General features: G+C 38.2%; 1 protein-coding gene across 2 annotated transcripts in view; it reads left to right on the top strand.

The window, feature by feature from the left end:
- Window positions 1-27,742, top strand: part of Depdc1b (DEP domain containing 1B) — a 133,852-nt gene that overhangs the window by 21,468 nt on the left and 84,642 nt on the right. Inside the window, exons 1-2 of one of the 2 annotated variants that reach the window (XM_046456308.2) lie at window positions 13,945-14,062; window positions 21,208-21,473. In XM_046456308.2, coding sequence (XP_046312264.1) covers window positions 14,015-14,062; window positions 21,208-21,473 — 314 coding nt within the window. In that variant the 5' untranslated portion in view covers window positions 13,945-14,014. Of the gene's footprint in view, window positions 1-13,944; window positions 14,063-21,207; window positions 21,474-27,742 lie in introns of those variants that run through there. The other variant, XM_058583133.1, reaches the window with a different exon arrangement.

The following is a 27,742-nucleotide window of genomic DNA, read 5'->3' as shown; positions in this document are numbered from 1 at the left end:
ACCCTACCCCAGCCCCAGCTCACAGACCTTCCTTGTTTCTCAGCTGCATTTGCCTCACAATCTCAATTTCATACTGTTTCTGGCTTGGTGATGCCGACCACTATTCTACTTCTGACTCTGGGCTCCTGTATATGTCCATGGCTCCTAGAATGCTCTGTTGCTGCTTCAGGAGTAAGAAATTCCCTGTTAAATATCTTGCCCTGCAGTAAGCTACCCCTAACCTGTCCTTACTACTTATAAGCAATAGCTGGGTGACCCTACGTTTGTGTTTTCCAAAGGTTTCTGTGTTTTTCCCACTTCTCTAAACAGACTTTTTTGGTTATCAATTGAATTTTTCCAGCTACAGCAAGTATATTTGCTATTTCAGGGACCATTTTTTTTCCCATTTTAAATAGTTTATTGAAATACCAAATAGATACAGAAATGTATGCAATTCATAAAATAATTTTCATAAAGTGCAATGAATTTTCAAGAAATGAATACATCTATGTAAATAGCACTCACATCAGGAAACAGAATATTACTAATAACCTAGCAGCTTCCTCATGCTTCTTCCCAATTGTAATACTCCCTCAGACCCTTCATACCTCACAAAGAACAGCTCCCATTCTGGCCTCTAGTACTATGGATTAATTGCCAGATCACTTGGTTTGGGTCATCATTTCTTCTGGTCAATCATGTAGCAACATCAGTATATCCTAACGGTAAATCAAGAGTCAGCAAACTATGGAGCATGGGCTGTGTGCAGCCTGCCTCCTGTTTTTTTTCCCCCACTGAATAAAAATTTGCATTTTATTAAGATTCTAGTGATTTCTACATACAATGAAATGTAAAACATCATTGCATTAGAACTTTAAATAAATTAAAATTTGTTTTTCAGGTTTTTACATTATTGTGATGAGAATACTGAGATGAGATCAATCCTAACAAGTTAATGGGGATTATATTATTGTTGACTATACATATAGTGTTATATAGTAGATCCCTGGAGCTATTTATCTTGAAATTTTTTTAAAAAAATATGTATTATCAGAAGCACTTATTATTTATTAGTAACTCTCCAAAAAATTGATTATTCCTCTTTAGCAGCTATACTTTGCTTCTTTATAAAATAGACAGTAATACAGCATATTTACATTAGGGATTAGTGAGGTGGTCAGAAAAATTATTTTATATATATGTGTATATATATATTTAGTTATAAGAGAACACAATGTCTTTATTTTACTATATGTGGTGCTGAGGATCCAACCTAGTGCCTCAAGCATGCTAGGTGAGTGCTTTACCTCTGAGCCACAACCCCAGCCTGAGAAAAATAATTGTCATTAAGCAGTAATCATTTTTATTGAGTGCTTGCATTAAGTACTATACTACCCTAAAGTTAAAGTGCCTGGGTTCATTCTGGCACTGCCAGTTTTCACCTGTGTGACCATGGGAAAGATACTTAGGCTTTTCTATGCCTCAGTTTCTTCCCCTGTAAAAGGGAGATAAGAGTAGCTCCCCACTGTAGGGTTGTTTCAGGGACCATTTTTGACGAATCTTTTAAAATCGCAGATATTAACCAACTTTAAAAATTTGTTTAAAACTAGGCCTGATCTACTATGTTGGACTTTATTGTTTGACTATTTGTCAACAACCCAAAATTTCAATAATATGTAATGATTTGTAATTTGTTGAGGATAAACAGAGGAGAAAGTTTTGATAGCTGTCTGAAACTTAAGCCTCTAGGGATGGACCCCCAAATGGAACAGTTCCCTAACAGAACCATCACACACCCAGGGCAACCTTAGGGACTGTAGTAAGTGGAGAGCAGGGGTCGGCAGGCAAGTCTAGACACAGCACTGAAGCAGCAGGACTGAGGGCCAGAGAAACAGGTCAGTCTGGATAGTAAATTAAAGGGTCTGAAATGGGACACTGACAAGTTCCTCTGTTTTCTGTTTTCCCTCCCTCAAAGACCTCATTTATCTGTAGGGCTTCAATTTCCTTAGGCATGCATATCCTGATCTCTTAACCTAATATTTTCAACCATGAGTTGTTTCTATTTGGATGTTTCACTGTCCATCAAATGCTTATGTCCAAATCCCAATTTATTTTAGCCTTTGGCAATTATGAGGGAGAGATGTCATGCTTTTGGTTAACTTTTAAATACCAGCATAGCATAGTATTTTCCCTATAAAATGTACCAGTATTGCCAGGTGCAGTTGCCCACAGCTGTAGTCCCACTGGCTCAGGAGGCTGAAGCAGGAGGATCATGAGTTCAAAGTCAGCCTCATAAAATTAGCAAAGTCCTAAATAACTCCTGTCTCTAAATAGGGCAGGGAATGTGGCTCAGTGGTTGAGTGTCCCTGAGTTCAATCCCCAGTCCTTCCACATATATATATATATATATATATATATATATATACTTTTAATAAAAAAAATATATATATATAATATTAAAAGTAGAGAACACCAAAGTCATATTGTACTGGGGATCCTATGTGGAGGCCTTAAATCACTTAGAAGTTAGATAATATCCTCTTACACATCAGCTGCCAAGGTGGGAGTTTCACGTTTTTGTTTCTTCAAGATTAGAAATCCCTATTTGTCATGGATCTTTGAAACTGCTAACAAATAATCAAAACCACAAGTCAGCTATCTAGACACCTGTGTGTGTGGAATTCATGAAACTGAATTTTAAACAAGATACCTTAGTGATTTCTGTGCAGAGTAAAGTCTGAGACCCCTTCTTCATTTTCCTTCTTGCTTTATGCAGATATCCCTGTTTCATTGAGGTTTATGCTACAATCTTTCAGCCAGTCTCCCAGATGGTATTTAGAGCCAGCTCTGATTTTTTCCTCCCCCTCATACCTTATAGCAAATCACTTATTAAATATTGACATTCCTTTTATTCTTGGTATTGCCTTGCAGTAGTCATAACAAACATTTAAGAGTTTTGTATAAAAGATATGAATCATGGGTTGGGGTTGTGACTCAGCAGTAGAGCGCTTGCCTAGCACGTGCCGGGCCCTGGGTTCTATCCTCAGCACCATATAAAAAAATAAAATAAAGATATTGTGTCCATCTACAACTAAAAAATAAAATATTTTAAAAAAATTAAAGGAAAGATGTGAATCAGATTTTTATTGTTCCATAAGAAATCACCAAAAGCTATGTAAATTTTAAACAACATCCGTTAATAGCTCATAGTTCATTTGGTCAGAAATCTGGTGTGGGGTGGCTGCCTCTCTGCTCAATGTCAGCTATCAGAAGGCTAAAGTCAGTGCATCTCCCAGGCTGGGGGAGAGTGGAAATCTTCTTCCAAGCTCATTCAGGTCAGTAGAATTCAGTTCTGCTTCAAGGTTCTGGCTTCTCCTCTGTACCCAGCTAGAGAGAACTCTCTCAAAAAAAGGGTTCATAGGATTGATTAGGTCAGGCCCACCTGGATATTTGTCCGACGCAAGACAAGTGATTTAGAACTTTAACTACATGTGCAGAATGCCTTCACAGCAATACCTAGATTAGTGTTCGGATGAATTACTAGAAGAAGGTATGTGTACATTCAGGGGCAGAGAATCTTGGGAATATAATGGTTAATTTTATGTGGCAACTTCATTGGGCTACAGAATACTCAGATATTTGATCAAACATTATTCTGTAAGGGTGTTTATTTTTGTTTTTAAAATTCTTATGTTTTAATTGAAGTAACATTTGTACTTATTTATGGGGTATAATTTAATTTTATATATATATATATATATATATATATATATATATATATATATATAATGTGTATTGATCGAATCAGGATAATTAGCATTTCCATCTATTCAAATATTATCATTTCTATGTATCTCAAACCTTTGAACTCTTCTCTAGTTATTTTCAAATATAGAATTAATTGTTGTAGGCTGTTGTTACAGTTTGGAAATGAAGGACCCCTCAATGACTCATGTGTTAAAGCTTGTCCCCAGTGCAGCATGTTCAGAGATGGGACTTTGGGGAAGTGATTGGATCAAGAGGGCCCTGACCTCACTACTAGGTAATCCATTGATAGCTGAATAGACCACTGGAAGGTAGAATCTAGTTGGAGGAAGTAGGTCACTTGGGGCATGCCCTGGAAGGTATTTCTTGTCCACAACCCCTTTCTCTCTCTGTGTTTCAGTTGCCATGAGCTGAGTACTTTTCCTCTGCCACACCCTTCAATTGATGATGTTGTACCTGGTGAGGCCAGGCAGAGGCCTGAGGGCCCAATGTAATGGAGCCAGCTGACCATGGACTGAAACTGTGAGCCAAAATAAATCTTTCTCCTCTAAGTTGATTTTCTCAGGTATTTGTCACAGCAACAAAAAGCAGACTAACACAACTATAGTTAGTCTACTGTGCAATAGAACTTTAGAACTACCTTTCTCACCTTGAACTGTATTTTTATACCCATTGTATTCCTCTATCATCTCACCCTGCCACCTAGCCTCTAATGACCTATAGTCTGCTCTTTATTTTTGTGTGATCAACTTTTTAAGCATTCACAAATGAGTGAAAAAATGTGGCATTTGTCTTTCTGTGCTTGATTATTTCACTTAATATTCTTTAGTTCCATCCATGTTGCTGCAAATGACAGGATTTCATTTTTGTGGCAGAATAATAGGCTGTTGTCAATGTACACCACATTTCCTGTTTATTTCCTTCTTGTTCTTTTTGTGCTGGGGATTGAACTCAGGACTTCATGCAGGCTAAGCCCACTGAGCTATGTTTCTAGTCTAAACCACATTTTCTTAATCCATTAATCACTGAGGGAAACTTAGATTGATTCCATATCTTGTCTATTGTGCATAGTGCTGCAATAAGCATGAGAGACCAGATATCTCTTTGATATCTTGCTTTCAATTTCTTTGAATATGTACTCAGAAGTGGGACTGCAGGATCATATGACTATTTCTAGTTTTCTTTAGGAGCCTCTATACTGCTTTCCATAATGGCTCTATCTTTCTACCACCAGTATAGGAGAGTTTCTTTTTCTCTGCATTCTTGTCAGCAGTTGTTGTTTTTTTTTTTTTTTTTTGGCCTGGGGGTGGGGGGGTAGTCTTTTTTGTGTGTGATTTTAACTGGAGTGCAGTGATCTTTCATTGTGATTTTCATTTGCCTTTCCCTGATGATAGTGATTTTTAAATTTTTTTTTAGCTGTAGTTAGACACAATGCCTTTATTTTGTTTATTTTTATGTGCTGTTAGGATCGAACCCAGTGCCTCACACGTGCTACACGCGCACTCTACCACTGAGCCACAACTCCAGCAGCCTCTGATGATAGTAATTTTGAGCATTTTTTCATATGCTTGTTGGCTATTTGTATATCTTCTTTTAAAGAAATGTCTGTTAGGCTAGTTTGCTCATTTTTAATTGCTTTCTTTTTGCTGTTAAGTTTCTGTTTGTTAACCCTTTGTCACAGCAACAAAATGTTTAGTTTGCAAATATATTTCCTATTCTGTAGGGTATCTCTTAACTCTGTTGATTGTTTATTGCAAGAGTGGTGGTTAACAATAGTTATAATATAAATTTATTGTATATAATTTAACTATTTATATATTATAAAGCATAAAATATATAATTTATGTTATAAATATATAACTAATATATAATAATATATATAAATATAAATGTATTTATGTCCAATCACATTGTTTTTCTTTCCACCTGCAAGGGTGTTTTTTGATAACTATAACATTTAAATTGGTATACAGAATAAAGCAGACTGGCATCTGTAACATAGGTTGGCTTTATTCAATCAATTACTTGAAGTCTTGAATTAAAAACAAAGCTGACTATCCTTAAATAAAAAGGAAAGCCTCTTGCCTGACTGCTGGAACATTTTTTTTTCTTATGTCTTTGAATTCAAACTGAAACATTGGCTGTTCCTGGAAGAGCCTTCAGATTTCAGACTGGAACCATACCACCAGCCCTGGTTCTCAGGCCTTTAGATTTGGACTGTAACTTAGGTGAGCCAACTACAGATCTTGGGATTTGTCAGCTTCCATAATCATGTGAACCAATTCTTTATAATAAATTTCTGTCTCTGTCTCAATTGATTCTCTTTCCCTGGAGAACCCTGACTGATATAGAGGCCATCTTGGAATTCTTTTCTACCATACGAGAGACAGAATTCTAAGAACTTTGTATGTATTTACTTAAGTTAGTCTATCAACAACCCTATGAAGGCAGTCATCATTATTTTCATTTTATTGATAAGGAAAATGATACTCAGAGAAGTTGAGTCTTCCCAAGTTTACATAGCTATTTTCACATGACACTTAATTACTTATATTCCTCCAACTACCTCCTAAATGGCTTGACCAAAACCAATGGTAGTTAGATTTCTTTTTCTTTCTCATCTTTTTGGTACTGGGGGTTGAATACATGGGCATTTTAACTCTGAACTTCAGCTCCTGTTCTTTTTTTTTTTATTTTGAGACACGGTCTCATTAAGTTGCTTAGGGTCTCCTATGCAATTTACCATCCTCCTGCCTCAACCTCCTGAGCTTTTGGGATTATAGGTGTGCACCACTGCACTCAGATTTTTTTTTCATCATGTCACTTTCCTAGGTCTAGAAAAAATATTTTTCACTATAATATACTATGTGACATGGCTATGGTGTGCCAAAAATTGAGCTTGTATCCAAATACGAAAATCCATTTAGGTGTATTCCTTAGCAAAGTTTTAATTATGATAACTTTCACCTGCAATGATGTTGAGTGTGAGGTACTAGTAGTGGAGGAGGGGCAACAATGAAACAAGACATAGGGTGTGTGTGGATTGTATTTTTTTCAAATGAAAAGGGAAAATAAAGTACAGAGAACTTGAATGATAAAAATTAACAGAGGAATAGCTTCAGAAACAAAAAAAGTATTTGATTAAAATGAAAATATTAAAGCTAGTTATTTTGTAGAGTACATTCATGTAAGAAATGGCAGAGAGAGAATGAATCAAAGTATTATTTTGAAGCTTAGTTTCATCTGTTAATCCTTCTTTCAACAAGTATTTGTTGACTGCAACTATGTGCCAAGCAACATTCGAAGCAAATTGATTTCCTACAGGAGTGTTGCAATACCTTCCTAACTAGTTTACCTAGCAGCCAGACTGATGCTTAATGCAACCTTTTTTAGATCCAGACACTCTGTTTCTAATATATTTTCAACTAATTAATTAATTAAACCAGGATCCTATGGACTTAAAGTTCCTTTCTACTCTGGGTACAACCATGCCTGCTCCACGCCTCTTTCATTCACTCCAGCCAGCACCAGCTTCCTCTTCATGTTCCCCAGATATGGCAGGCAAGTGTCCATCTCGGGCTTTGACATCTGCTGCTGATTCGCTCAGCCCCAAAGGCTGTTCCCTAGACACCTACCCCTGACTTCATTCAGGACATCTACTCAAAATGTCCCTTCATCAGCAGTGGGTTTCCTGATCACTTGAATCAAAATAGGGTCCCCTCTCCATCACCCTCTCTTTTCCACTTTTCTTCGGGTACTCCATCATAGTATACACAAAAATATATACCATATATATATATATTAGTTGGCTTATTGTCCCTTCTACTTAGTATGTCAGCTCCTAGAAAAGGGCCTTTGCATCTACTGCATTATTCCAGTGCCTGCCACAGCAGCTGGCACACAGTGGGTACTCACACACACTTGCTGAATCAGCAGGTGAACAAACATGAGTCCCCTATTTCTTTGTGGCATTACTTTTTTAAAATGCTGAAATAAAATATTATTTAACAGTTTCAACAGTTGTAATGAAGTTATATGGTTTTATATTTTCCATACGTCTTTATCTTTTTTATCTTCACTCAGAACTCCAAAGGTGGTAATGTTCCTGTTGGTGAATAATATTAATACAAGTTCTGAGGGACCATTCCCCAATGGGGGTGGTAACAGCCATTTTAAAAACTTTGAAGAACCTCAGCAAATGGATCTTCTCAATGGCTTCACTGCTAATAGACACAAATGAATGACATTGCAGTACAGTCTGAAGAGCTAAAGTGTAATATAAGCAGTGAGTAACGTGGGTTTCAGCAGAGGAGTTCTTTCAAAATGACCCATCGAACCAGCTGGGAGGCTTCGGGTACAGCAGGCCTGAGTGTGGTACTTGGGAACCCTCTGGGGAGTGAAGGCACAGCTCTCAGCCACTCCCTGCTCAGTGTGATTGAGAAACACAACTTCTAACACAACAGTGTACTTGAGGTCAATTGCTTTGCTCCACAACTTGAAATTTCCTAATGTCAGTGACAAGTGAGCTGTGATGGTGAAACAGCCAGTTCTCATCCTGTGAAGATATTTGGAGACTGAGTCAAAAGTTTCTGTAGCATTTTGATGGCCTCCAGCTGAAATACTCCAGAGAAGAGTATGCACAGCAATAAATTGCTGTACTCAGAGTAGAGAAGGGAATTCCATGATCTATTTGAGACATAACTGGGAGTTAAACTTTTTGGGGGGCAATAATCAGTTAAACATATATTTCATATGCAACTGATCCCAAATAGTGCAAAAATAATAACAATATCAAATCAAACCATCAGGGGGCTGAAAAATAACTCAAATGTATGATTGTTATAAATTTCATTCTTAGGAATAGAGATAGCAAGCACTTGGATAGAATTAAGACAGTTTTCCAAATTCTTCTTTCTCCCTCCTGAAATGTCTTTGCATAAGTATGTTTGAAATTGTATTTTATATTTGAATATTATCAATTTTGATTCTCAAAGGTATTAGTATCAAAACAAACAAGCCAAGCAAACAAATGAACTGGTTTTGGTGACAGAAGTTCTAGATTCAGGTTCAAATTCTATTAATTATTGGTTGTGGGACCCTAAGCAAGTTGTTCAACCTCTCTGAAGGATAGCTTCCTTAACAGTGAAGTTACTCTTATTTATGCATTCAATCAATTGTGACTCTCAAATGTGGTACTTTAAAAAAAAACTTTGGAAGCTGCTTTATTAATGTAAGATTATTCATTTCTCATAAGAAGTAGATGCTTTTATTTATTTATTTAAATAAATGCTTTTATTTAGATAAATTAAAAGCTTTTATTTATTTAAATAAAATAATAAATGCCTTTATTTATTTAAACAAATGCTTTTCCTAGTATAAATAAATAAATGCTCTTGTTTATTTATTTAAATAAATAATAAATGCTTTTATTATTTATTTAAATAAATAAAGAAAGAAGTAGATGCCTCTAAGGCAGCTTATAATATATTTACATAGTGCCACAGAATAAAGAAGAAAATAGGGAAAATAAAAGTAAAAAAACAAAATAACTTACCATAATATTTTTTATATTTTTAAGGAATAGGCCACAATTTTGGTCAATTCTAAGTTCCTAGAGATAAATCATATAGATAGATGTTTAGTGAAACATGAATCTATCAAACAAACAAACAAGCTTGTTTTTGTGCTTATTCAACTAGGGTACCTTTGGAGAGGGAGAGAGAAGATTGTGTATTCTGGAAGGCCACAGGATAAACTAGACTCTTCCTCCCACTTAAATTTTACTCAGAGCAAATTAGAACATTTTAACATTAAAATAAATATGTATCATTTATTAGAAAATATTTTTTTATTAGAAAATATTTACAGACTATCTTTTGCCCATCAGATCTTGTTCTAGAAACGAGGTATGTGGGAAGCAAGAGGTCCTTGTAGGAGTTTGTTTTCTGGGATGGTGCTATTGCTCTGCCATCTGAATCAGAACTGAAATAAAATTTGCTGATAAACAGACTACACCTAATTAATTCTTTCATACAAGGAGAAAAGAAAAATCATTTATAATAAAGCAACATTCATTTCAAAACATAAATAAATGTCTAAGCAATATTATGCCAGAAAGATATCATGAAATAGACAAGTATTTTGCATCAACATATAAAAATCAACTGAAGGGGCTGGGATTGTGGCTCAGTGGTGGAGGGCTGGCCTAGCATGTGTGAGGCACTGGGTTTGATTCTCAGCACCACATAAAAATAAAATAAAGGTATTGTGTCCATCTACACTAAAGAAAAATTAACAACAAAAAAATCAACTGAACATTGTTGTCCTTTTTAAATCTGTATCTAATATTTTCAAACAAGAGCTAAATAAGTACATTGTATCTATATGCACTTTTCACAGAATTCTACAGCTATAGAAACAGGCTGCCATTTGCACATGTTTCAAACACCACAGAGTGCATTGCCATTCTCACATAGTAACTTTTGGTATGGTCTTGAACAAAACAGAGAATAATATTCTTGTACACTTAAGTGTGTACTAAAACTGCCCCAAATATATTTTTATTTCTCATTTTTTATTATTTTTCTAGTTAGTTATATATTACAGTAGAATACATTTTGACACATCATACATAAATGGAGTAACTTCTCATTCTTCTAGTTGTACATGATTTAAATTACACTGGCTGTGTAATCATATATGCACATAGGGTAATATGTCTGATTCATCCTACTATCCTTCACACCCCACACTCCTCCCCTCCTTACACTCCCCTCCACCTAATCCAAAGTGCCTCTATTCTTCCCTAGCCCCCTCGCCCTTCTTGTGAATTAGCATCCAAACATCAGAGAAAACATTCAGCCTTTGGTTCTTTGCGATTGGCTTATTTTGCTTAGCATAATATTCTCTACCTCCAACCATTTACCAGCAAATGCCATAATTTCATTCTTGTTTAAGGTTGAGTAATATTACATTGTGTATATATACCACAATTTCTTTATCCATTCATCTGTTGAAGGGCACCTACGTTGGTTGCATAGTTTAGCTATTGTGAATTGAGCTATTATAAACATTGATGTGGCTACATCATGTAGTATGCTGATTTTTAAGTCCTTTGGATATAAACCAAGGAGGGGGATAACTAGGTCAAAGAGTGGTTCTATCCCAAGTTTTCTGAGGAATCTCCATACTGTTTTCCATAGTGGTTGAATCCATTTTCAGTCCCACCATTAATGTATGAGTGTACCTTTTCCCCGACATTCTCGCCAACATTTATTGTTACTCGTCTTCTTGATAATTGCCATTCTGACTAGAGTAAGATGGAATCTCAGTGTAGTTTTGATTTGAATTTCTGTAATTGCTAGAGATGTTGAACTTTTTTTCATATATTTGCTGATTGATTGTATTTCTTTTGTGAAACGTCTGTTCATTTTCTTAGCCTATTTATTGATTGGGTTATTTATTTTTTTGAGTTCTTTATATATCTTATAGTTCTATTTAAGGTGCATGTGGTAAAGATTTTCTCCCATTCTATAGGATTTCTCTTCACATTACTGTTTCTTTTGCTGTGAAGAAACTTTTTAGTTTGAGTCCATTCCATTTATTGATTCTTGATTTTTGTTCTTGTGCTTTAGGAGTCTTGTTAAGGAAGTCAGTTTCCAAGCCAATATGGTGGAGATTTGGGCCTACTTTTTCTTCTGATAGGTGTAGGGTCTCTGTTCTAAGTCTTTGATCCACTTTGAGTTTTGTGCAGGGTGAGAGATAGGGGTTTAATTTCATTGCCCAAAATATCTTTTATTTATATGCAAAATGAAGTAAGGTTCTAGGCTCAGCTAATTATGAACAGATTTTTCGCTTACGTGAACATCCAGTGGGTCATCAAAAAGTTATGAAGAACAAGGATTGCTGGTTGTATGGCCTGAGTTAGGCATCAAAGAACATCTAGCTCTTCTGGCCTCTGTCCAGTGGGGGCCCTCTCATAGTATGAAAACCAGAAAACCTCCCTGCGAATGTCCAATATGCTACTGGGAATTGGAACCCCTTTATTAGATAACCATTATTATAGAGGTAGAAGATAAAAATTAATGTTAGGTACAGCTAAATGCTATGAAGCAAAGAAAACAGTACAAGTGTGGGGTGGGGTGTGAGACCTCTACACAGCAAGGTTAAGGCAAGACTTGCAGGTAGGTTGTAGGTTAGAACTGAGACTTGAATGGTGAGATGGAGAAGACTATGCCAAGAACTGGGGCAGGAACATCCACCCCTGGTAGGGAAATAGTACAAGGCTGTGAGGTAGGAACACATTTAAGGACAGAAAGAGGGCCACTGTGTTTGGAGCACAGGTTGATAAGGTAGAAAGCATTGACTTTTGGGGGCAGAGAGAAAATAAGAGTTTCTGAATTGTTTTTATGTGATGCTGATATATGATATGTCTCCACTGATAGGTAGATTCTTGGAAGATATGCCTTTCTGTTATCAAGAATTAGCTTATTCATGGCTCATAATGGATTCTTGGGAAAATGCTTAAGAAGCTGACATAATTTTTTAAATTTTCAATTTTTCCTTTCCTTCTCTAACCTACCTCCCCATCCTCCTCCTTCTTCTGTACTAGGATTGAACACAGGCTGCTTTACCACTAGCTTCATCCCCAGTCCTTTTTATTTTTTGAGACAGGGTTTTACTAAGTTGCCAAGACTGGCCTTGAAGTTGCTGATATTGGCCTCAAATCTGTGATCCTCCTGCATCAGCCTGAGTCGCTGGGATTACAGGAGTGCACTACCATTCTGGGCTTGGTATGATTTTTATTTTTAAAGATATTTCTATTACTGCTATACATGGGCACTATATTTAGCACTTTAATGCATCATCTCAAGTCCTTACAACAACTCTGACAGATAATCATCAATATTTCTATTTTACCAGGGAATTAAATAATTAGCTTGAAGTTACTTAACTAGTAAGTAATAGCAATAATTATTGAAACCCAGACCTATCAAACTTCCATACAGGTGATTTCCACAGAAGTGGAAAGCTACATAATTTCATTGTAGGCATGTTTTGTTACCATATTGCAGTTCTACCACCATGGTAGGTCCCAGATGTACAAGACTCTAAAATTTCTACATCTTTCTCTTGTGCTAAGGACAGAGTATCCTTGGTAGCCTTTGCCAAGTACAACTAGATCTCTTTCATGGAGTTTGGAGGTTTAAAAAAAAAAGTTGTGATAGCATTCACTTACTGGAAGTAATAATAAGAAAACCCTACCTTATTTCTTTTTCTGGTTACAAAAGTAATATATATGCATCTCAGGATTTTTTTTTTTGGCGTTTAAAATGTGGTTAAATACATATCTAAAGCACAAATAGGAGGAGATGGGTTATGAGGGTGCCATTAAGATGGGAGGCCCATCCTTTACGGCTATTAGGGGTGCTCACTGAGGTAATTAGACTTGAACTCTGAACTCGAGTCACAGATATCTAGAGTCATGGCCTCTGTTGTGCCTTTGAAAAGTTGCAAATAGGACCAACAATTCTTGGGGTGGGGGCAAAGGGTGGGTAAGTTAACTCTGAGCAGCAAAAAAGTACTCAGACCTATAACAAAGTACTGAAAGTTTCAATTCAATGTAACAGAAAACTCAAGAGGGCAGGCAAGGTGGGGGTGGATGGGGCAGACTACTATCCTCTATCAAGACAGCACAACTGGAGCTATCTGGGATCTTTTCCAATTATTTTTGCTAGTACACTCTGGATACACTCCTCGTGGCTCTCCGCCTTCATCTAGTTTTTAAATGCCCCTCAACTTGTACAGGCTGTCAAGTTGCTTTATTTCATCGCCCACTTCTCCCAATCTTAGCAGCACCTGCAGGTTCACGGTGCACTCGGTGTGGCTAACTGGGATTTATCTATGCACCGGGTTTCACACCTCCATAAGCCTTTTTTCCAGAGAGCGTGTGGAGTGGGCTGGCCACAGGAGCGTCCGAGAAGGGTGCCAGGCAGCTCCGCCCAGCGTGGGATGGAGACACCCTCGCACAGGCAGTCACACCGAGGGTTGGCCCTCTCTTCACCCTAGGCGGTTAGGTGACTGCAGCTGCCTCGGTAGCAGGAGGTCTCCGTGGAAACGCTGGGCTCCGCCCACCTGGCCCAATTCCGGCCACGTGCCGCCACGTGCGGACCAATCAGGACCCGGAGCCCGCAGGCTTGAGATTCAAACTGCTGCGCGGCCGGCTCGGGATCCGCGCGGTCTCTGCCGCAGCCTTAGCTGCGTGCGGGCCATGGAGCACCGCATCGTGGGGCCCGGGCCTTACCGGGCCACCAAGCTGGTGAGTGAGGGTGCGGGGGCCTGAGCGGAGCCGCGGGCGCTGCCGTTTCGTGGCTTGTCTTGGGACAGCCAGCGAATAATCAGCTCTAGCTTCTGCCGGGCAGGCTGGACCGATTTGTGACGACTTTCCTCTGGGTCTGCGATTTCTTCCTGAACGAACCTTTAAAAAGGGGCTAAGGGGTCGGCACCCGAGCCGTGGGGAGTGGGTACAGCATCGTTCCTGAGACGTTGCCTGGGTTCTCCGCAATATACTGGGCCTCCAGATTGAAAGCGCTGCGAAAACCAGGCTGATTCCCTCCTGCCTTTGTCCCCTTGCACCTAACGCCTGCGGCTGGGAGGAGAAAGACCCAACCTGAAACCCTAGGGCCACCCCACCCACTGTAAATCTCATCCTTTGCGGCATTTTAGGCAAGGCGTGTCTTCTTCCTGTGTGACACTTGTTGACACTCCCCGAAGTGTCCTTTCTAACGGTGCTCAGAACAGAGGTGGATCGCTCTAGCACGTTTCTGGCCCTTGGCGTTTCCATCAGCATTGACCTGAGGGATGGACCTTGGATAATCTGAAAGAGCCTTTGCAGACTCTACTGAACCAGGGTGCTGCCTTTTCATTTGGAAGGCAAGCTTAATGTTAAGAGGTGTACCTGATTTATTTTATGACCTTGAGCATATACTTTGTGATTTCTGCCTCAGAGGATTACCATAATGGAATAAAGGGTGACACCTTGGTAATGTTCATGGCAAGTTTTTAGAGGACTTTCTATGGAAACTGATGGTAAATTGGGAGGAAGGAAACTGACTCCTTGGTCTGTCAACCATTGCTGGCCACATCTGACTTGGAATTGAGTCTCATTGCCCTTTGTGCCCTTAAGGAATATCCAGGAAAATATGCTGGAGTGGCAAAGTTACACAGCCAGTATGTGGCAAGTACAACTGGATCTGGAATTTTGTTTTCTCGAAACTCCCAGGCCAGTTGTCTTTATAGCACTGCTTTTATATTTTTATACTAAACAGGAAGGGGGTGGAATAAATATCCTGGAGAAAAGAACAGGAAGCATATTTCAATACTAGGAGTTGCATCTTATAGTTTGGCTTGTGATGTTATAAACAGTTATGTTGTGTGATTTCTTTAGACTAAGAGTCTGAAATAAGAGACAAAAATATTTTTAAATCACAAAAAAAATCTGTTTTGTTCTTCCTTATTCTTCCATTTGTCTCTTTAAATATAGCATGCTATGGGAAAAGTCACATTCTCAAGTTCTCTCATATTCTTTGTTGACATAGGATATTTTCTTTCTACTGTGTTGGGATTGAGCACAAGTGTCAACACTGATATACACCCTCAACCAGAGTATTTTCTTTCTAAAGGTGACTGAGAATAGTGTATTGCTGGATTGCTTAAAGATGACTTAATTCAGAGCCAGGTGTGGTGGTGCAAGTCATAGTTCCAGCTATTCTTGTGGCTGAGGCAGGAGACTTGAGAGTTGGAGGACTGCTTGGGCAACATAGCAACATCCCATCTCAAAACAACAAAAATCTAATTATTTTTTTTCCGAGCACAATAGCCAAATAACCACCTAATTATATTAGAAATAAGTGAGAGTAGTGTTTGTAAGCAGTAGCAAAAGCTTTTTTATTCTTTTTTTGTAGCATTGAAGCTTGGACCCAGTGGTGCCCTACTGCTGAGCTACTTAACCAGCCCTTTTTGTTTTATTTTGAGACAGGGACTTGCTAAATTGCCCAGATTGGCTTTGAACTTGTGATCATCCTGCCTCAGCCTCCTGAGTTGCTATTGTGCCTGGATGATCTGGACTTTTTGGTGCAAAAATTCTAATGAAATATGAAAGCTAGGTATCAGCAGAACATTAAAAAATCATATATAGGCTGAGGCAGGAGAGTTGCAAGTTTGAGGCCAGCTTCACCAACTTAATGAGCAAGACCCTGGGGGAAAGCAAACAAAAAAACCCCAACAAAAACCACAAACAAAAACCCAAGAACAGGGTATAGCACTATCAGATTCAATCCCTTATACCAAACCAAACAAAACAAAACAAAAAACTAAAAAATCAATGATTAAAAATATATGAAAATTGTTTAAAGGTGTGGCTGTGGTTTGAATGTATACCCCAAAAGTTCGTATTTGGAAATGTAATCCCAAAGGCATTTTGAAGTAAGGCCTTTGAGAGAGTATAAGAATTTGAGAAGTTATGAGGGTAAGGTCTCCATAGTAGCATTAGTGGCATTGTAAGAAGAGACACCTTAAGTATGCTTATTCTGTCTTGCCATGTGATGCTCTCTGCCATGTTATGTTGCAACAAGAAGGCCCCCTCACCAGATATTGGAGCTATGTTCTAGACTTCTCAGCTTCTAGAACTATAGGCCAATAAATAAACTTTCTCTCTCTTAATTCTTTTTAGTCATGCATGACAGTAGAGTATATTTTGACATAGTTATACAAACATGGAGTACATCTTATTCTTATTAGGATCACAGTCTTGTGGTTCTACATGATGTGGAGATTCACTGTGGTGTTTTCATATAAGTACATAGGAAAGTTAAGTCAGATTCATTCATTCTTTATAAATTATCTAGTCTCAGATATTTTGTTGTAGCAACAGGAAATGGTATGTGGAAAGGCCTTGATGTTCATGGGTGCTTGATATAGTAAGCTGATCACTGTAAGACAGGATTCCAGATCTTATTATCAGATTAAGTACCTGAAAGATATTTGCCAAGTTGTATATCCTGCTAGGGTTTTGCTTTGACCCTAGAGATTCTTTCTGACTATAGCATAGATTGAACCCCAAAATTTGTTTTGGGAGATTATCCTGAAATTGTACATATTTTCCATATAGTTAAGAAACACTTTATCATTTGCAAAGGAATTTCATAGCCATAATCTCATTTAACCTGACAACAAACTAGCAAGGTAGGTGAGTAGATAGAGAAATTAGTTGATCGACTCTTTATGGGCAGGGATTTTCTTCTATTTATATACATTCCTTTCTTTATCTGCTTGGCTCTTTGGGATTTAACTCAATCACAGGATAAGAAGTACCTTTATGAATTGGTTGTCCTCATTAGCTGTGTAGTTTGGAGTAAATTCTTCACATTCTGAAAGATGGTTATTTTGAAGATTATGTATGTAGAAGATAATGGGGAGAAAAGTTAGAAACCTATTTCTAGTTTACAGGGACAAATAGGAAATATTATTTACTCACACTTATGTTTTAGAAGCAAAGACTAGGCAAAAGTTAATGATGGGTGGAATAATTCTGAGGGATGCCAAGAACATTACTGGTGGTGCCATTGGAGTCTTCTGGCATAGGGCTGTGGAAAGCCTATGGCTATTTTTATATAGAGCACACTTGGACACCTCCAATGTCCACTCTGCCAGCTGACTAGTGGGATGCTGACTGAGTCAATATTATGTCTGTAAAGGTTCCAGTATGAGTGGAATAAATCAACTTCCTTAGACATTTTGATTTCCTGATTTCCTATTTACTGATGTAGGAGAAGCTGAGTTGTCGTGGAGTTATTGCTAAAATTTATAGTGCTATACTGAATAAGAGTGGTGAGAGTGGATACCCTTGTCTTGTTCCCGATCTTAGAGGAAATGCTTTCAGTTTTCTCCCATTCAATATGATGTTGGCTACATGTTTGTTATGTATCATCTTTATTATGTTGCAGTGTGATCCTTCTGTACCTAAATTGTTCAGGGTTTTTATCATGAAGGGATGCTAAATGTTATTCAAGTGACTTTTCTGCATGTATTGAAATGATTATATAATTTGTATCCTTGATACTATGTTGAGCCATTTTTGCATCCCTGGAATGAAAATTACTTGATCATGGCACAAGTTCAAATGTGTTGTTGAAATTGATTTATAATTACTTTTTGTAGGGGAGGGGGTCCTGGGGATTAAATTCAGGGGTACTTGACCCAGAGCCACATCCCCAGCCCTATTTTGTATTTTATTTAGAGAGGAGGGCCTCACTGAGTTGCTTAGTGCCTTGCTTTTGCTGAGGCTGGCTTTGAACTGGCAATCCTCCTGCCTCAGCCTCCAGAGCCACTGGGTTTACGGGTGTGTGACACACCATGCCCGGCTGCAGTTACTTTTTGTTGAGAATTTTTGAGTTTATATTTATTATGGATATTGGTCTATGGTTTTCTTTTTTTTGTTGTGTCCTTGCCAGTTTTGGTAGCAGGTTAATGCTGGCCTCAAAGGATGAGTTTAGAAGGGTTCCTTCCCTTCCAACTCTAGGGAATATGTTTGAGGAGCATTGGTGTTAGTTCTTTAAAAGTTTGGTAAAATTCGGCAGTGAAACCATTCTGAACTTATTTATTGCTGGGAGACATTTTATTACTAATTCAGTCTCGTTACCTTTTTCTTTTTAATTTATTGAGGCTTTTAAACATATATTCAATTTTTTTGGGGGGTGGGTACTGGGGATTGAACACAGTAGAACTTTTTTGCTGAGCTACATTCTCAGTCCTTTTTATATTTTATTTTGAGAAAGGGTATTGCTAAGTTGTGAAACTTACTAAATTGCTAAGACTGGGCTCAAACATGCAATTCTTCTCCTGAGTTTCTGGGATTAAGAGTAAGGGCAACTATGACTATTGGTTCAATTTTGATAGGTCATATGTGTCCAGAAATTTATCTATTTCTTCTGTTTTTTCCAATTTATTAACATATAGTTTTTCAAAATAATCCCTAAACGTCCTTTTAATTTCTCTGGTATCAGTTGTAATGTTTCCTTTTTCACCTCTAATTTTATTTATTTGGGACTTCCTTTTTTTTCCTGATTTATCCAAGCCAAACATTTGTTAATTTTGTCTTTTCAAAGAACCAACTCTTTGTTTCTTTGATCCTTTGTATTTCTTTTAGTCTCTACTGTAAATTTATATGCACCAAATCAGAGCATTCAATTTTATGAAAGAGCCACTACTGGACCTAAAGAGAGAAATAGACCTCAGTACAACATTCATGTGGGACTCTAATACCTCACTCTCACCAACAGATAAACCAAGACCAAAAACTCGACCAAAAAAAAAAAAAAATCAAAATTAAGTTATACTAGATATCAAATAAACTTAACAGGCATTTATATAATATCCCAACTTCATGAAGCTTCATGAAGAGGGGTGAGGCCAGAACACAGCTTCCCTCTCTATGGCACTCACATCCAGTCTTTACTGCAATGCATGATCTGACAGGGTTCAGGTATGGCCAATTTAAAGGACCTGCATATGTGTGGTATCTGCTGCTGTTGTGGGGATGTCTGTGCAGGAGTGGGACCTCAGATTCTTCCTAGCTCTGTCTGCTTGGGGACAGACAGGTTGACAGCTGGGTACTTATTTCCCCCCCCCTCTTCTTTAAGTAGAGGTGCTTACCAGGGTTCAAATGGGACTGGGTTATGGCTGGAGCTGGGTGTAGTTCCTCTCGACTGAGCTTTGAGTAGCTCATTGGTAGAGTACCTACCCATTGTAAAAAGGTCCTGTGCCTGATCTTTCGCACTGGGAAGAAAAACAAAACAAAACAAAATAAAACCATTAAAAAAAAATGGAGGGGAGCACAAAAAAAAAAAAAAAAAAAAGAGAGAGAGAGAGAGAAAAACCAAATAAACAAAAGAAAAAACAACAGAAAAATATTCCGCCCAGCCAATGTGCTTGGAAGAGTAAGCAAGGGTAGATGATGTGGCCTATGCCTTACAAAACTTCCCTCTGGGACCTTTTAGGCTATGAATCCCAGGGGCAATGTGTTGGCCAGGGCTCTATTCTTTCAGTTGTAGTACCTGCCAGGTATTGAGTAAGGAGTTCAGTCTTGGCTGAACCTAGTTAAAATCCCTCTCAGCTGAGTTGATTGCCTGCAAGCTAGTGCAGAAGGCAGGCAGTGCCAGGTATAGGCTCTTTCTGAAGCTTCAGGTGAAGGTGGGGGACAGGCAGAGCAAAATCAACAGTTGCCTTGATGACTCAGAGGGGAGGGGAGCAATGGAATCCCACAGTTCAGTGCTGGGGGTGGGTGGCAGGAACCATATGATCTGTTGCTGCTCTTGATCCTGGTATCCTTGGTCCTTGCGGTTGTTTAGAACCACTTGTGACTGTCCTGTCCCTAGTCTCAGAGGATAGATTCCCCATTCCTCAAATTCTACCATCCTCCCCCCCATCATACAACTCCGAGTGGATTTATTTTAATTGCTCTCTTGAACCAAGACCCTCTCATGAGGCATCTTCCTGCTGAAGTAGTATAATGGGATGACTGCAGGGTCCCAGAGATGGGAATAATATGTAGGGGTGTCTGACCTTCAGAGCATTACAAACTCAGACAATAGGCCCTTTCTCAAGATGATTCCTGGCTACAGCTTCTTGGGAGTTCACTGGGGGGTACAGTGAACTTCTCTAAAGCTAGCCTGCTGTGAAGACCCCCAGGACTGTTACCTGTTTATGCTCTATGTTTGCAAGGTGCTGGCTTCTGTGCCAATAGCACTTGCTAGGACTCTCACTTTTACTGTGTCAGACGGGAGACTTCCCCTCTCCTGGCCATGGTGCTGGGCCGCAGGCATTGGAGCACTCTGTTCTTCTTGCTATTGCTTTTGTTCGGATCTCCAGACCTCACCAGGTCTCCATCTTTCTGCAGTTGAATTGCAGTTCTCTCTCATGGCCACTCACTTCAACACGCCACCACACACTTTGGTTCTATCCAGAGGGAGAATAGATGAGTGTGCTGGGTGCCTCACTGGCCATTACTTCCTCAATATATATATATTTTTGGTGGGGTGAATGGATGGTGAACTACCCTTGAAAAGTTGCTTTTTTTTTTTTTTTAGTGGTGCTGGGGATAGAACCCAGGGCTTTGTGCATGCTAGGCAAGAGCTTTACCATTATGTGATATCCTCAGCCCTTAACCATTTTTAAGTGTATACTTCAGTAACATTAAGTAAATTCACACTGTTTTGTAGCTTTTACCACCATCCATTCTAGAACATTTTTCATAGAAGGCTGTAAATAAAAATCTTTCAAGTTGCCATCTATTATCCAAACAGTTTTTTAAATGAAAAATCACATCAATTGATTTAAGTATTTAGAATATAATAACTTAAAAAAAATCAGTTAATGACTAAATGTCTTTCTCTTCTTTTAACCTAGTGGAATGAAACAGTGGAGCTTTTTCGTGCCAGGATGCCATTACGGAAACATCGTTGTCGTTTTAAGAGTTATGAACATTGCTTCACAGCCACAGAAGCTGTGGATTGGCTGCATGAGTTGCTTAGGTGCAGTCAAAACTTTGGTCCTGAAGTGACTCGCAAACAAACAGTCCAGCTGCTAAAAAAGTTCCTGAAGAATCACGTTATTGAAGACATTAAGGGAAAATGGGGTCAGGAAGATTTTGAAGACAATCGTCACTTATACAGGTAATGGCGACATATAAACCCTGAAGGAAGAATACAGAGTGGATCTGGTTCGGTCTGTTGAAACTTCTTGATAGGAGAGAATTTACCTTGTTCATTAAAGCAATTATTTGTTGTATAACAAGTGAATTAAATGTATCCCTGCAGCAATCCTTAGCAAGAAGAGTGAAGCAGATGGCATCACTCACTATACCAGACCTTAAACTATACTACAGATAAAGAGTAACAAAACCATCATGGTATTGGCAGCAAAATAGACTTGTAGAACAATGGTACAGAATAGAGGACACAGAGACTAACCCACAAAATTACAGTTATCTTATATTTGACAAACACACCAAAAACATACATTGGAGAAAAGATAGCCTCTTCAACAAATGATGCTGGGAAAATTAGAAATCCATATGCAACAAAATGAAATTACACCCCTATCTCTCACCATGCACAAAACTCAACTCAAAGTGGATCAATGACCTAGGAATTAAACCAGAGACACTGTGTCCATTAGAAGAAAAAGTAGGCCCAAATCTCCATCATGTGGGATTAGGCCCCAACTTCCTTAGTAATACTCCTTTGGCACAAGAATCGCCAATTAGAATGATGTTGGCTTGGGACTTAGCATAGATAGCTTTTACAATGTTGAGATATGTTCCTATTATCCCTAGTTTTTCTAGTGTTTTGATCATGAAGGGGTGCTGTATTTTGTCAAATGCTTTTTCTGCATCTATTGAGATGATCATATGGTTCTTTAAGTCTATTGATGTGATGAATTACATTTATTGATTTCCGTATATTGAACCAACCTTGCATCCCTGGAATGAACCCCACTTAATTGTGGTGTACTATCTTTTTGATATATTTTTGTATTCGATTTGCCATAATTTTATTGAGAAGTTTTGCATCTATGTTCATTAGAGATATTGGTCTGATTTTTTATTTTTATTTTTTTTTTATTTTGATGTGTCTTTGCCTGGTTTAGGAATCAGGATGATATTGGCCTCATAGAATGAGTTTATAAGTGCTCCCTCTTTTTCTATTTCCTGAAATAAATTGAAGAGTATTGGTATTAGTTCTTCTTTAAAGGTCTTGTAGAACTCGCCTGTGCATCCATCCGGTCCTGGGCTTTTCTTGGTTGGTAGGCTTCTGATGGCATCTTCTATTTCGTCGCTTGAAATAGATCTGTTTAAATTGTGTATATCATCCTGATTCAATGTGGGCAAATCATATGACTCTAGAAATTTTTCAATGCCTTTGATATTTTCTATTTTATTGGAGTACAAGTTTTCAAAATAATTTCTAGCTCTCTTCTGTATTTCCATAATGTCTGTTGTGATATTTCCTTTTTCATCATGTATGTTAGTAATTTGAGATTTCTTTTTCCTTGTCTTCGTTAACATGGCTAAGGGTCTGTCAATTTTATTTATTTTTTCAAAGAACCAACTTTTTCTGTCAATTTTTTCAATTGCTCTTTTGTTTCAATTTCATTGATGTCAGCTCTGATTTTAATCATTTTCTGTTTTTTACTGCTTTTGGTGTAGATTTGTTTTTCTTTTTCTAGGGCTTTGAGATGTAATGTTAAGTCATTTATTTGTTGAGTTTTTCTTCTTTTTTAAGGAATGAACTCCATGCATTGAACTTTCCTCTTAGAACTTTTTCATAGTGTCCTAGAGATTTCAATATGTTGTATCTCTGTTCTCATTTACCTCTAATAAATTTTAATCTCCTCTTTGATGTCTTCTGCAATCCATTGATCATTCAGTAGCATATTATTTACTCTCCAGATGTTCGAGTAGCTTTTATTTCTTGTTTTATCATTGATTTCTAATTTCATTCATTATGATCTGATAGAATGCAGGGTAGTATCTCTACTTTTTTATATTTGCTAAGAGTTTGTTTGTGGCATAGTATATGGTCTATTTTAGAGAAGGATCCATGTGCTGCTGAGAAGAAAGTGTATTCGCTTGTTGAAGAATGAAATAGTCTATATATGTCAGTTAAGTCTAAGTTATTGATTGTATTATTGAGTTCTATAGTTACTTTTTTCGGCTTTTGTTTGAAAGATCTATCCAGTGGTGAAAGAGGTATGTTAAAGTCACCCAAAATTATTGTGTTGTAGTCTATTCGACTCTTGAACTTGAGAAGTGTTTGTTTGATGAATGTAGATGCTCCATTGCTTGAGGCATATATATTTATAATTGTTATATCTTGTTGGTGTATATTTCCCTTGAGTTGTATGTAGTGTCCTTCTTTATCCCTTTTGATTAACTTTAGCTTGAAATCTACTTTATTTGATATGAGGATGGAGACTCCTGCTTGCTTCCACAGTCCATGTGAGTGATATGTTTTTTCCCAACCTTTCATCTTCAGTCTGTGGATGTCTTTTCCTATGAGATGAGTCTCTTGGCGGCAGCATATTGTTGGGTCTTTTTTTTTTTTTAATCCAATCTGCTAGTCTGTGTCTTTTGATTGATGAGTTTAGGCCATTAACATGCAGGGTTATTATTGAGACATGATTTGATACAATTTGATACAAATTAACATGACTTGGTTTCTCCTTTGATTATCTTTCCTTTAGTGTAATCCCCCCTCTGCTGTTTTTCATCATTGTTTTTCATTTCCTCTTCATGGAATATTTTACCAAGCATGTTCTGTAGTGCAGGCTTTCTAGTTGTAAATTCTTTTGTTTATCATGGAAGGTTTTTATTTCATCATTAAATCTAAAGCATAATTTTGCTAGATATAAGATTCTTGGTTGGCATCTATTTTCTTTCAGAGCTTGGTATGTGTTGTTCCACGATCTCCTGGCTTTGAGGGTCTGGGTTGAAAAATCTGCTGAGATATAAATTGGTCTCCCCCCATATGTGATCTGATTCCTCTCTCTTGCAGCTTTTAAGATTCTATTTTTATTCTGTATGCTAGACACTTTCATTATAATGTGCCTTTGTTTAGATCTGTTGTAATTTTGTACATTTGGTGTCCTGTAAGCCTCTTGTATTTGTTTTTTCCAATTTCTTCTTCATGCTTGGAAAATTTTCTGATATTATCTCATTGAAGAGATTGTGCATTCCTTTGGTTTGAATTTCTATGTCTTCCTCTATCCCAATAACTCTTAGATTTGGTCTTTTGATACTGTCTCATAATTTTTGGATGTTCTGTTCATGGTATCTTAGTGTTTTCACACTGTGGCCAACCTTTTTTTCCAGATTGTATACTTTGTCTTCATTATCTGATGTTCTATCTTCCAAGTGATCTAGTCTGTTGGTTATGCTTTCTATTGAGTTTTTTATTTGGTTTATTGTTTTCTTCATTTCAAGGATTTCTGACTGTTTTTTTTTTTTCAGAGTTTCTACCTCTTTCTTGAAGTAATCTTTTGCTACCTATATTTGCTCTCTTATCTTCTTGTTGGAATGATCAATTTTTGCCTGTAATTTGCTCATTTAGGTCATTCTTTAACTCACAGATCATTTTAATTATGAACCTTCCGAACACCTTCTCTGACATTTCTTCAACTTCACTATCCATGGGTTCTATTATTATAGTTTTCTGGTTTGTTTGGGGTACTTTCCTACCCCCCTTTTTTAAAAAAATATTTTGGGGTTGTAGAGGGACACAATACCTTCATCTTATTTATTTATTTTTATGTAGTGCTGAGGATCAAACCCAGTGCCTCTCATGTGCCAGGCTCTACCACTGAGCCACAACCCCAGCCCCCACCTTTAATATTTATTTTCTTTAGTTGTAGTTGAACACAGTATCTTTATTCTATTTATTTATTCATATATGGTACTGAGGATCGAACCCAGGGCCTTGTATGTGCTAGCAAGCACTCTATCTCTGAGCCACAACCCCAGCCCGCTCCTCCCTTGTTTTTTTATGTTGTCTATGTGTCTTCCTTTCTTGCAGTGTGGATCTGAGATATTACAGTTTCTACCCTATATTTTGTAGAACCTGTGCAGATTGTCTGTACCTCACCTTGATGTTGGGCTTCCAGACCCTGCTGGTGTCCCTCATTGTATGCTACTGCAACTAAAGGTAATGGCAGTTATAGCCAAGGTAGCTTGAGATAATAGTGGAGGTGACCCTCTGCAATGTCTTAAGAGATGGGTTGAAAGAGTGGGCCTTACACTGTCTTTGGGATGCCTACTCTGAGATGTAGTTGCTTCTAGGCCCTGTCTGTTTTGGGGGAAGGCTATGGTGATGTCTACAGTGTCCCAAGATGGAAGTGAGTTAGGTTTGGGCTCCCAGGTTTGGGGGTGGTGGCGAATTTGGACCTACCCTGGGTCCCGTGTATGTCGGTGTGGGTGTATCTGGCCCAGGCCTAAGCTCTTGCGGTGGTCTATTGGCCTGAACAGGCAGAGCTGTGCCTGAGCTCTGGCGATGATGGGATGGACCAGGGCCTACTGTGAACCTGGGTCCCGCTCAGGTTGGTGTGGGAGGATCTGGGCTGGGCCTGGGCTCCTGCAGTGGTCTGCTGGTTTGAAGAGGCGGTCCTGTGCTGGAGCTGGAACTCTGGCGGGTGTCTGCTGGTGGTGGGACCGGGGCCTCCTTATACTTCTTTCTGACTAACACACTAGACTATTATATTATTGAAAGGGTAGACTTCCATTATGGGAGAAGACTAATGAGGAATGAAGTCGCACAAGACCAGAAGAGAACTGTTGAATTATCTGCAGAGAAGCTTGCCAAAGGACTAAGAACTTTAGAGGAAATGAAAGGACAAAATGGAGGAGGCAGACTCTTATTTGCTTTCTTTTATTCCAACAGAGAAAATGGATGTCATTACAACACATGTAATGAGCATGTTTCACTGGGCCATGTAGCTTTGAGCTGAAAAAAACTTGGCTTTTTTTTTTTTTTTTTTTAAATACCTGAACCATTTCTTTGTCTCCCTCTTGGATTAGCCTCTGAACAAGGCAGAGGAGGATGAGGGTGGGCCAAGAACAGACATTGCTGTTCATTTTGAGTCAAACTTTCTTATAAAGTTTCATCACATACCAGGGTTGTCCTCTGGGTATTTAGTTGTCTCTCCATTTGGTGGCTATTTCATTTCTGGTTTTGCTGATCCAACTTTTAATTAGAATTCTGAATGATAATAGCTTATTCTGGAATCTTAGTGCTTATTAGCATCAGGCAATGAAAATTCTTGCCCTGGTTCCATATGGTATACTTCATTGGGGATTCTTAAGTGATTATTCTCTTGAGAAACTCTTAATTGCTTATACCCCATAAAGATTTAGCTAGAACACTTCTAAAAGATTCTCTGGATGAGTGACTCCCAATTTGTCCCATTGTGACCTTAAATTGGATATCTCCTATTGAGACTTGTGAATCCTCAGGAGAGAGTAAAGAAGGAATATTAGGAACTGACCACCAGCACTGACTGCCAGAATGTTTCATTTTAGTATGGACACTTAATCAGGTACCTCCTTTTAAAAAAAATAGAGTACCCCAAACAGATTACTTTCCTTCATTAAATACAGTCCTCTCTATGTATCCCTGGGGCATTGGTTCTAGGCCTCTCTTCAGATCCCTAAAAATCTATGGATACAATTGTAATTCTCTTGCCTCAGCCTCCTGAGTTGCTGGGATTAAAGGTGTGCACCACAGTGCCTGGCTTCTTACATATTTTGATGCATGGTTTATTGAATCTGAGGATGCAGAACCAATGGATGCTCAGAGCCAACTGTAATGATTTTTCCCCCAGTTTCTCTAATAGAATACTGTGAGTCATAAAGGGATCAGTATTTTCTTTCATTATTTGCCACCTGAAATTCATTGTGGCTTTTTATTTTCCCAAGTGAATATTCTGTAACTTAGCTACTACTTTTCCCAGTTTTTTAGGTTAATCTAGAATGAAGTCTATTTAGATGTGGAAATCATTTATGAAGGTGACCCTGCCTTGAATAGATAGTGAGCTAACGAGTGTGCAGTCAGCTGTCGCACACATGCAGGCTCCTATGACTGGGGCTCAGGACCATTTCAGTTGTGTACCAGTGTTCCAGGAAGAGCTGTGTTGTATTGCCTTACCTTCTGTGTGTCCGTCTACTTTCCATAGGTGAAGAGTATTGGTGCCAATTTATCATGAAAGCAGAGCAGGAGATTATGAGCTAGAGGCCGGTGAGATTTGATGATAGATGGAGAGTCAATGAGGTGGCCAAATTCAGGAACATACTTCTAAAGGTCAAGTTTTGTGGAAGAGGAGCCCAGTATTGGGAATGCTGGGCAGGACAGTGGAGAGGAATTCTTGCTGGGAAGAAAGAAACTAGCATTCC

The sequence above is a fragment of the Marmota monax genome, unplaced genomic scaffold (genome assembly GCF_021218885.2).
Source record: "Marmota monax isolate L192 unplaced genomic scaffold, Marmota_monax_Labrador192_F-V1.1 WCK01_AAM20220418_F8-fsc00037, whole genome shotgun sequence".
Taxonomy (NCBI): Eukaryota; Metazoa; Chordata; class Mammalia; order Rodentia; family Sciuridae; genus Marmota; species Marmota monax.
This window is presented reverse-complemented; position numbering and strand designations above follow the sequence as displayed.